The sequence below is a fragment of the Lepisma saccharinum genome, chromosome 5 (assembly GCF_977018435.1).
Source record: "Lepisma saccharinum chromosome 5, izLepSacc3.1, whole genome shotgun sequence".
Classification (NCBI taxonomy): Eukaryota; Metazoa; Arthropoda; class Insecta; order Zygentoma; family Lepismatidae; genus Lepisma; species Lepisma saccharinum.
The window spans coordinates 84,244,260-84,256,538 of NC_139233.1; the positions used below are offsets into that span (position 1 = coordinate 84,244,260).

At 38.1% G+C, this 12,279-nt stretch overlaps 1 protein-coding gene across 3 annotated transcripts in view; it reads left to right on the forward strand.

Annotated features, from left to right (window-relative positions):
- mv (lysosomal-trafficking regulator mauve) overlaps nt 1-12,279 on the forward strand; it is a 488,369-nt gene that overhangs the window by 276,540 nt on the left and 199,550 nt on the right. For all 3 annotated transcript variants that reach the window (XM_083122737.1, XM_083122738.1, XM_083122739.1), the window contains exon 9: nt 7,963-8,072. In XM_083122737.1, coding sequence (XP_082978863.1) covers nt 7,963-8,072 — 110 coding nt within the window. The remainder of the gene's footprint in view (nt 1-7,962; nt 8,073-12,279) is intronic.

Here is a 12,279-nt window from a genome sequence, read left to right on the forward strand (position 1 = left end):
AATTTTTTTACAGCTGCTTCAATTTCAGACATATTGATTATCTGAATGTTGAGTGAATCTAGCGTTTTGCACTCTGTGTGCCCCGCCATGATCTCGAGGTTATACTTTGCCGTATTGTTTGCGTACACAGATTGAAAGTATTTCGCAAATTCATCAACGACGGTATTCAGGTTTAATATGGGTTCATTGTTTGAAGAAACTGGAAACTGTTTGTTTTGCCTGTTGCGATTTATGTACGACCAGAAAAGTGACGGGTCACTTTGAATATTGCTTTCGATGTCGAACAAGTAATTATTATGGGCGGCTGATATTTCTTTTTTGATTGCTTTTCTGAGTTCTTTAAATTTGTTGGCATGGTGAACTGGGTTACCTACGTTTTGCTTCCATTTTTGGTGGTGGTGAGCCTTTGCTTTTATTTTTTTAATTATATTGGCGGTAAACCAGCATGGATATTTAGGAGGGGTTATGCATCTTAAGGGGATGCACGCGTCAAATGCTTCGTATATTATGTTGTAAAACATATCTGCCATTTCGTTTACGTTATCACAGAGTTTTAGTGTATCCCAGTTAACGACCGATAGTTTGTTGTATAGTTTGTTAAAGTCAGCTTTTTTTAAATTGTACGAGAGGTTGTTTGGTGGATGGTCCTTTTTCTGTGCTTTATTTCAATTACGAGACAAGGATGATGCTTATCCTCAGGCACGAGTGGCTGAGTTTCTCGTGTCAACTCCATGCCAAAAACGTTACTTAGCACAAGATCGAGAGTTTTGCCGTTACTATTTTGAATGTTATTTACGCTGCGTAATTGAAAAAAGCACATATGATTGTATAAGTCGCGACATACAGGAGTGGCGTTAACGAGGTTGTATTTGTTGCTTGTTATGCAAGGGATATTGAAATCCCCTATGAGGAGAATGTTATGTGCGGGTCTACAATGCGCGGGTCTACAATGCCTTTCAAGAAAATTATAAAATAAGTTGTAAGACTTGTCATTACAGCATGGAGTAAAGTAAACAATACAGATGTACAGGGAGGTTATTTCAGTCGTTCACCGTCAGACCGTCGGCCGTCGAGCGCCTCCTTCATGCAACAGTTCCCGGCAAATTGACTTACAGGAAGCCCGTAACAGAAACCGCTTGCTTTGTAATGTTTCCACTTTTCACAATTACAGTTACAATTACAATTGAAATAAGCACGTACCTTGTCGCAAGGATGCTGGAAAAGGTGTATTCCCAAATACAAATATTCCTGGCACCTTATTTCTGACATCTAATCTTGGATTAGACATCGCTATTTTATCCTCAGTATGACAGAAATGGAAGAGAGCATCCCGGCAAATAAAGCAAACCGAAAGCGTAAAATGATATTTAAAAGTAATAATAATGATGATCACTAACCTCCTGTGTTATAAGAGATGTTTCAACAGCAATACAACACGTTTCTTAGGTTCAAGAGATCCTGTCTCTCGTAATTGCCTGACCACTTTTCTGCAAGAATTCGTTTTCACGTAATTATCGTACATAAAAACTCTTTGTTCAAGACTATATTTGTTTAGCGGCATAACTAATGAATGAATAACAATTAACACACAATAAAGCACTAGCACTGAATAAATGAATAAAACAGTATAAAAAACACGCGTACTGATAAACGCAAACAGAAGTGTGCATGAGGGTACGGTACACTCACTACGTCTGGTAGCAGACAGTGTTGCTAACCATTTTTCGGCAATGTCCCTACAACTGACCAAATGTCCCTACGCCAAGTAAAGCGACTAAAAAAAACAACACCTCATGAGCATGCAAAACAGAAGATAAAATATACACATTTACTTACCAAATCTTTCTGCTCGGTGCTTCCACAATTAATGAAGGAGCGAATTTACAATACAGGACCCCTCCCTGATTTTTGTAATATTTCGCATACTCACTAATTGAGGCCTCCTAATCACGAATTTGAAGTTAAAATTTGGGGGTCACGTGTAGAAATTGCAAAATAAGTGAAATTGAGTGGTCCGCGATCGGCACGATTGCTCATTGTTTACTGGAAGATTTTGTGTTTCCAATACTTAAAAACTAAATATACATTCCTGATATTACTACGACCCCAAATTTTAACTATGTTTGCCTATCCTATCCTAACCTAACCTTACCTGAATGGTTCGTGGGGCTATTCGTCAAACGTTTGTGGGGCTACCTGTGCATGGTTTTTCGACCCCAAATTTTTAACTATGTTTGCCTTGCCTAACCTAACTTAACCTAAACTTACCGAGAATGGTCAGTGGGGCTATACGTGAATAGTTTTGGGTTAATTGTGATTACGAACCGATAAAAAAAAATCTTATTTTCGTAGCACTTTAACGGCAAACGTTCATCATCGAAGACGCCATTTTCGTATTCTGCACTTTTACGATCGATGCACTATTACCAAACTTACCTGTAATCAAATCAGTCCACACTCCACATGTTCTTCTACATCGTGATTGTCGCTGTCACATGTAAGCACCTTCTTTCGGCAATATACCGAAATCCATAAGTTTATTAATTAGCCCACGGCCATCCTCCTGCACACTCCACCTAACAATCTGTACAACATTAACAACATTTTTACTGTTCTCTTCCGCCATTCTTACACGATCCATGCTCTCCAAGTATGAAATCAACAGTGTGGCAACGCTGTAGACAGCGTAACTAATTGCGAACGTCGTCAATTGTTCATATCAACAAATATGGCTACCATACTTGTATACTGAGAATCATTGCGAGAATGAAAAAGCTTATTTTACAACTTATACACGTTAATGACCCAATTTTTTTACCTCACCTCAACATGTTAACTTGAGATAAATCATCACGACTAATTATTTCGTGAGTATAAGACGTAGCATAGAAATTACAGAATTGAATAATTAGAGTGTGCGGGACAGAATTTTTTGGGTCGGGACGAAAAAATTTGCTTTTCACTTTAAGTGATTGTTTTGGCATTTCTAGATTAAAAACTTACAATTTCCGATAAGTTACAGAAACTTACAATGCAGAAAACGTCGAAAATTAACGACTTCTTAAAGTGACCATTCGGTAGCTATTTCCCGACTGTTTGGGATCCCGAAAAGTCGGGAAGTCATTTCCCGAAGTCGGTATCGGGACGGGAATTTTTTTTCCCGATCCCGGTCCTGACTTTTCGGGATCCCGCACACCCCTAATGAATAACGTTGAGTCGTTTACTGTTGATTATGTTATTTGAAGTCATACATGCTGCTGCTGCCAAGAGATAGATGTTGGTTGGTGATGCTGTATTTCCTTCAGTCTTAAACAATTCTGGTCCCATTTTATTTATCTTTTTTTTTGTTTTTGTATCACTTAACATTGAAAATATTCTTTCCGTTTCCGCGTTAGAATGTGGCAATGTTAGCACTATTTTCGCGAGAGTGAAAATGTTTTCAAAAAATAACTTGCCTTGAAAGTTCTTGGTAACCGATAACATGTTTCAAAATTCTGATTGAGATTTGTTGGTTAGTTCTTTTTTCTCCTCCTCGCTAAAGTATCCAGATAAACTAATCCATTCATTCCAAACCGAGCACGAAGAAAGTGCAACTGACTGGCGAGTAAGCTTTGCACCTTTGCACAATAAAATGTTGTTTTCCAAGATTGAAAAAAGTCCCTACGTTTTCCCTTATTTGGTAAAATCTGTCCCTACGCGGGCGAAATATAGTGAAAGTCCCTATGCGTAGGGACATGTCCCTACGGTTGGCATCACTGGCGACAGGTGTCGCGTTTGTTCAGTATGAAGCGCCTTCTCGCGGCTGACAACTCCCCCGACCCCCGATAAGCTGCCGGCGCTGTCGCGACAACTGAGGATAAAGTAGCGATGTCTAATCTAGGTTTAGATGTCAGAAATAAGGTGCCAGAAATATTTGTATTTGGGAGGACACCTTTTCCAGCATCCTTGCGACAAGGTACGTGCTTATTTCAATTGTAATTGTAACTGTAATTGTGAAAAGTGGAAACATTACAAAGCAAGCGGTTTCTGTTACGGGCTTCCTGTAAGTCAATTTGCCGGGAACTGTTGCATGAAGGAGGCGCTCGACGGCCGACGGTCTGACGGTGAACGACTGAAATAACCTCCCTGTATAAGGTAGGCAGTCCATGAATTACAATTTTCACAAGAAAACAGTTGACTGTAGGTGCTCTGGGCTTTGTCACCCTACGTATTCCTCTATGCTTTCTGTTCGCCTGGTGAAGCCGTGCGAAACAACACCCTGATTGTGATGAGATAAGAAAACGTGCGAACAAACACGAAAATGACTATCGTGCGAAACAACACCGCACCGTGCTTCTGGAGTTCCTAAATTTTCACTTCGTTGAATACTTCTTTATGGGTGCTTAACAATTGAACGCTCTAACGTGTTGAATGATGAAATGCACTTATATTTTCCTTTCCATCTATTATCTATTTTTTATACATCATTTTAATTTTTTTTATCATATTTCTACTTTAACTAATTCATATTTATCCTCCAACAATTTATTTATATTCTCATCTTGTGCTGCCATCTGTTTTTCTTTTTCGAAACTCCTCGTGCTAATGAAGCCGCGGTAGCTCAGTCGTTAGGGCGTCTGCCTACCATGCGAGAGACCCGGGTTCGATCCCCGGCGGGAGAGAATCGGGACTTTTCAACCTATTCAAGCGGTTCCGGCGCCCACCCAGCGTCGTATAAAGTGGGTACCCTAAAAAGAAACTGGTGCGTGTTTTGTTTGGAATAATTCAATAAGCTACAGAAAACCACGTATAAATGAATGTTTCCCACGATCTTCGCGGTTTTTGGGAAAAATAACACCAAAAATCTTGGTCCCTACTCGAGTTTGGACTCAATTGAAAAATAACCAGTAGACCTACAGGGAAATTAGCTACATCAAATTTACATCAAAATTTATCTTATTCAATTCTGCGCCAATCTATGGTTTAAAAAAAATCGAGTACGCCATCGATTTTTTACCGTCATGAAGAAAAGAGAAGTGCCGATTTTTGAGTTTTTCAAACTACTGCTTTTCTTGAAAGTGTTAATAAAAAACTTGTGATCCGATTGAATAAAAATAAAAAAACTTGTGATCCGATTGGATAAAATTTAAATAAGGTGCAAGAAGAGAAAGGTTTTAAATACAATTCTTAATTTTCAGATTTTAAAAACCGGCCGGTCGCGTGCTAAAAATGAGACTATATTTTTTCCAACTTGTGTTTTGTTTTGAAAAAATTGGAAAAAATATTTTTGCACTAGTAAAATGAACGTGGACTCAAGTTTCGATACCAGCAAGAAGTAAGTGACAGATAAGAATCGCAGCCACGTCTCCGCAAGTCAAGTGTAAAGTGGAATTATCGCCTTAGAAATTCCCCGCTTCAATTTTAGGGAAAGATGCGGTCGGTGTGAAACACTAAACTCCGCGTACCCCGATGGGAAGGGGCAGAGAGCAGCCTAATTTTAAATCTCTTCTTTTCCATCTGCAACTACATTCCATGAATGCAAGGGCTCCGAACCAGGTGGAGTTTTTGAGCCTTCTAGGTAAAAAGGTAAAGGTGGGAAAAATTTGAGACAAATGTGAGATGACGCGGTGGTCTAGTGGGTAGTGCGTCTGACTGCCACGCAGAGACTCGGGTTCGGTTTCCGTGGTGGCTGATCTAAGGTCGGAATTTTCCCGGCCTTATCCCCGCAAAAAGTGGCTCCCGGGCTCACCCAGCCTAAAATGAATGGGTACCTGGGGGCAACCCTGGAGGGTAAATGCAGCCGGAGCATGATGCTGATCACAGCACTTCCAAAATGTCTAAAGATCGAAAATGTGTGGGGCCTTATCCCCACACCCCTTAACCTTTTGAGTCCCAAGGCCATTTTCACATGTAACCCCCTTGGTCCCGAGCCGATTTTGAGCAAAATGCAGTGTTTCATTTAAATGAGTGTAGATCGGAGACTAATTGCCCTAGAGAGATGAGTGATATACCGTTGTACGCAGAATGAACCAGAGATTCAAACTATATGAAATTTATGCAAATTCGGCGTATGTGTGGGTGGGGGAAGGGGCTAACTCTCAAAATTCCAAAATTTCGGAAAAAATGCCCCCCTCCCCCCAAGAAAAAAGTACATGACGGTGTCGACAGGCACATGGAAATGATCGCTGACATGTAAGGAACACAAAAATATTTGCATTGTTATCATATGACCAATGTAACGTGAGTTGTACCTACCAAAAGGAATGGTCGGCACGCCACTGATTCAAGCTTCAAAATGCAGCAGTACCTTGAAATGACTTTAGCTCAGAGACTATTTGCTCTGAATATATGAACGATATACCGTTGTACGCAGAATGAATCACAGATTCAGACGATATATAATGTATGCACATTCGGCCTACATATGGAGGGGGAAATCCCCTGAAAAATACTTTTTTTTTTTTTTAAAAAAAAAAGAGGTTCCCCCGCCCCCGAAAAAAAGGATATGAAAAGTTCAAAATGCACATAGAAATTATGGCTGGCATGTAAGAAACAGAAAAATATTTGCATCATTGTCATATGACCAATGTAACGCGAGTTGTACCTCTGAAACGAAAGTCTTGTACGCCACTGTCTCAAGCTTCGGAATTGAGCGAAATGCAGAGTTACATTGAAATGACTATAGCTCAGAAACTAAATGCCCTAGAGATATGAAAGATATACCGTTGTACGCAGAATGAATCACAGATTCAGACGATATATAATTTATGCACATTCGGCGTACATATGGAGGGGGGAAAGGGGGTAAATCCCCTAAAAAACCTTTTTTTTTTAAAAAAAAAATGGGGTTTCTCCCCCTGCCCCCACGAAACAAATGGTTCAATATGCAGCAGGCACAAACGACACTAGCACACTTTTCACACCACAAGAAAAACACGTAGATGACAAAAAAGTAAATTCATGTAAATTTTCTTTAGTATGCAACGTTTTTGTTAAAATTATACTAAGATTTATAAAATGAAATGGTAAATGAGAACATGGACACGGGCAACTTTCTTTTTAACACATCGATCAGAAAGCTTGAGAAACATGCATTTTCTCAATACATTTGCACGTGTACTTCACACCCTTTTAAAAGTAGTGTGTTCTAAGTAGAATTATTTTAAACCGAATTAAAGGATGTGTTGAGAAAAAGATCTGGAGAGAACAAGCAGGCTTTCGAAGCAATCTTTCCTGTATAGATCAGATAAATACACTGCGTATTATTACAGAACAGAGTATGGAATACTCCTCTAATCTGTACCTTATATTTGTGGACTTCCAGAAAGCATTTGACTGTAAATAGAATGAAAATGTGGACAATTGTAAAAGAATATGGCATTCCAGCACGTATGATTGATCTTATTAAAAACTCCTATGAGGGTTCCACATGCCAAGTTGTGCATGAGGAAATACTTAGGGATCCAATACCAGTTATTTCAGGAGTAAGGCAAGGATGTATTTTATCACCAACAATATTTCTGATGGTAATTGATAAAGTAATGAAGACGGTAATGGAAAGAAAAAGGAGAGGTATAAATTGGAGTCTCACCCAACAGCTAGAAGACTTGTGCTTTGCAGATGATGTTTGTCTGCTGTCTCACACATACCGTAATATGGAAAAGAAATTAGGAGATTACCACACAATACAATGATTTCCTATCATGTATTGATATATTTTTCTCAGAGTATGCCTTTTGGTGTTCCATCAGAAGAAATGCTTGTAAATAATATCAAATAGTGCTTTTTTTTCCTTATTTTCTGTTAATTTGTTATTTAGTTTGTGTTCTGTTATTATTATTACTTTTTTCATTATTTTTAATTACAGTGCTGTATCTGCAATTTTCATAATAAATAAATAAATAATAATTCACTGTACACATATCATAATAGTTGACGAGATGCTTCAGCTAGAAAATTAAACAAATGTTTTTGGTTTTGCAGAAGTTCAGCGGAGCATTTTAGATCTCGTAACGCTTCTTGCAAGATTTTCAATCAAGCCACACGAGCTGGAACTGTACTTGGGATTTTTTAAGGCTGATGATCCACCTGTGGTGAGTAGAAATGCTACTAGTATGATATTATAAAGTCTTCACACAAAATATTTTTTCAAATTGATTTGTTTACCTAGACACAGTGGGGGCGATTAGGTGGGGCAGTTGCCTCCCACTTTTGGCCCCACACTATGCTAAACCTTATCTACAAAGGAAATATACTGTCCTTGCCCATCCCCCCTGGTTTCGGAACCCAATCACCGCCACTGCCTAGACATATTTAAAAAGCTTACTACTTTTGCTGCTATTGCTAATATTATGTGGCAACGAAAGTTGTGCAGTTATTTCTTCTGCTCTACCACACACACACACACACACACTCAAATAATATGAGTTTAAGTAACATGTTAGCAACTTGAAGGAAGAGACAGTTTACAGGGTGTCATGCATGATACATTGAACCATTTGTTTGCAGCATTACAGTTTCATTGTGAGAGTGAGGTATTTGCCAATGGTACACATAAATTTAAAAGTGTGATTATGACACACAGACTTTTGTGTGGATATTTTTGCATAAAGGACATTTCTGCTAAATGCACTACAGACAGAATTTTGCAGCCATTTGAAAACAAAAGGACAATGTGCAAACCTAAACACAGCATTATTCAGGGTGTCTACCAGTCAAGAATAAGTAAAGAAATAAACTAGTAGGTCAAGAAAGTCAAGAAAAAGTGAAGAAAATATGCTTGTGGTCAAGAATTTTCGCTATTTTTTACAGTGAATTTACATTGTTATATACCTGTACTGGGATTTGATAAAATTTAATACTTGTAAATCTAAAATTGTATTGAGTTGTGGTTAAGATTTGTTCACTACTTAAGAATTACATTCAAGTATGCGTAAAGTTTTGTAAAAATATTTAATAAAGTAATGTGGCAATTTCCCATCCAGGATGACGTCCAGTGGTCGATCCAGAAATTAGACTACAGTTGGGAGGGGCAAATTTCAAAGTCTGGTACCTCACCGAACCTACAATTGCACTGTTTTATATAAACAATAGCTATATGGTTCTTTTAGCAGGAGACAACTATGCAATACGGATTAGCTCTTTTAAGGGGTCCAGGGTGGAATATTATTGTACATTGTTATCCATTGGCGTAGCAACATATTGCAGGGCCTGGACGAGATCAGAATGCAAAGTCCCAATCCGTTCTTTAAAATTTACATCTCAAAGTGCATAGATACAAAATCTTCAGGCATAATACCTTCAGCAAAGATATAATGAAATTTAAATATTGTATTTCTTTGAATTCCAGGTGCACCTTTTTCTCGGGTCTTTGATCTTGAAAATTTAGGTGAACCTTGGATTCGATGGCGTATTGATCAGACTATGTATGCATAAATAGGGGTAGAAAAGATACTGGATGCCTGAAAATTTTCACCTGCTGCCTGAATTTTCAAATTCAGTGCTAAAAAATATTTTTGTAGTTTACTTATGGAAATTTGTATTGCCTTTTTTTTAAAAAAAAAAAACAAAAAAAAAACGAGCACAGTGTGTGTTTTTTAATGGTTGTGTGTTTTCTGTATCACGTGTAACATTATATCATAATAATAAAGATGCTATTATATTTTTTTCACTGTTGCTAGCCAAATATGGTGATATGGTAGAGTCGGCCTTATATAAGAATAATTGCATAGTTTTCATGTTGTTACCAGTTGAGCCTTGTTGAGGAGGCCACTCTCGTGCAAGAATTAATAACTTTTAATCTCACCCAATTAATAAATTAAATGTTTTAAGATCATGTTTCAAAATGTGTAGCTTTATCTTAGTTGGATTCATGGCTTTCTTAAACCATATTTGAAAAAAACAAAAAGAGAGAGAGAGAGAGAGAGAGAGAGCTGGCACCCGAGCACTGGCGAACGCAAAGGGGGCCTGAAGGGGTTACAGCCCCGTCCGAAATTTTGAAAAAAATCAACATTTTCAAATGAAATCAGTGAAGAACTCATGGGGGGGGGGGGGAAACCAGAGTGGCAAATTCAAAGCCTCCTTAAAATACCACCGTTGCCATTCTGAGAGAGGAAAATTCTAAAAATATGAAATATCGTATTGTGTATGCAACTCCCTCCTTTACAATTCCAACCCCTCGTGAAAAAAAAAAATCACAGGACTGTGAATGCCAATGCTGCTGAGGAAAAGAGGCTGGCACCTGAATTCTAACCCTGTGGGTAAATATACCATGGTATTAGTGTTATATAGAATGAAGTATTTGCAAATTTCAGTTTTCTCCTCTATGTTTTACCGAAGTACAAGTATTGGTAAAATATATCACTCTTAACAAAATTTTGTTTCCTTTACATTTGTTGTGTTAGAACAATCAACATTTTACAACAAAGAGTTAGTCCATTTTTAGTTGTGAGCTCCGTGATTTGTTCTTACGCTGGCATTCCTGTAAATAGGTGATCAGTGAGCCAGCTTTTGCAAAGTGCACATCAAATGGAAATTAAAAATATAGAGACAGAAGCATCATTCATATGCATATATAACATAAAGTTATTTTGTGTACTGAGTAATTTGGAAACTGTGAATCAGGTCGACCATTTACCATAAGTGAAGTGTCCGCTCGTCTTTGGAGACATCATCGACAGCAATCTGTCGTTATCAGCCTCTCTCTTATACATGGGAAGGAGTGGTACAGTCACCTGGAGGCTGTTAATCCATTCTTCCTTCCACTCCTGGTTGATCTGGGAGTTAATTCTGCAATGGTAGGGGCATATCTGCCAATTACTTTGTAAATTCTCTCTTCTTGAGCTTCCTTGCACCAGTATATGGCGGTTCTGTGTTTGATTATTTGGTCTTCATTTCTGATTATGTTATTTTTGTTACATATGTTGTATATTTTAGGTAGTCTTCTCAGATTGGTCCATTTAAAGAAACTATTGCATTGCAGATTATGAATATGCATTGGTTTATAAGCAACATAGGGAGTCTTAATGTGTTCAAATATATTGCTACCAGTATATTTATTACAGGCTCAGCTTTTGAAATTATGTAATCTATGTTATCGTTGCATTTCTCGTATTTTCACACCTAGATATTTAGCTTCCGTTACTCTTCTAAGATTTTTCTCTGAGTTTTATCTGTGGGTGTTTATTAGCATTCAGCTTACCCTTTAGGATTATAAAGTGGGTCTTCTGGGTGGCAATTGTCAATTTCGCCGTATCACACAGGTCCTCGAGAGAGTTTATTGAAATACTGGACTTTCTTTCCATAACACTTATTATGTGATCTATTGCGTGATCTGCAAAGTCTATCGTGCTTTTGATATCCGAAATATTTCCTAATTTTTTGAGAGATGGCTCCAAGTTTAGATTCCACAATTCGGGACATAGAATGTATCCTTGCGTTGTTGATTTTGAGGCCATGAAGTTAGACATCTGATGTGATTTCCATCTGGTATGGTTCGTGGGCAATCTATGTTTCTCGAGGTCCTGAAGGGATATGGCCAACTAGCGTTGGTACAGGTAGATGTCAGTTCAAGCCTCACAACGCCGTCAATGTCTCTACCATTTGTGAGGGCCTCTTTTTTTCTGTTGGAAAAGGGACAGGAGGCCATTTGTACCTTACAGCCTTGCACCAGAGAACCAACTGCAATCGACTTCATATATCGATTGTAAATACACTCTATATAAATGTCGATTGCATCTGTGTGTATCAAGATCTCGTTTCATGTCCACAGCGATTCTTGTAATACACTATTCTTCCTTTTGAGTCTGCAAATACTGACATTTTTAAATCTAAGATAATAAAAATTGCACAAGGCACTTGGATGCTGAGCAAGCATAGGACCTTCCTGACCCAGCAATATTCCAGAGCAGACAAACTTGTACTAGCTCGGAAAACATCATGTACTATCACACCTAGTATAGTATCACGACGTCTCCTACCAAACGGTAGGGAAAAACCTTATTCGGTGAGATCCTACAATTTATCTTGTCATCCGATTAACAAGAATCCATGAGATATAGATATAGGGTGGAAACATAAAAATAAAAGAAGAAAAAAATGAAAAATAACCCGCCTTGGTTAGCAACTATAGTGCTTTTAATATAAAACAAGGCATAATCGTGTTACAGCAAGAATCCAAGTTACTTCAGAAAAATCCTGAAGTAACCCTAACACACAGGATATAACTACTAGATAAAATAGCAGATAAAGAGAATAACTAGCATTCATTCTGCAATTTAATATATCAAGCTGTATACAGCA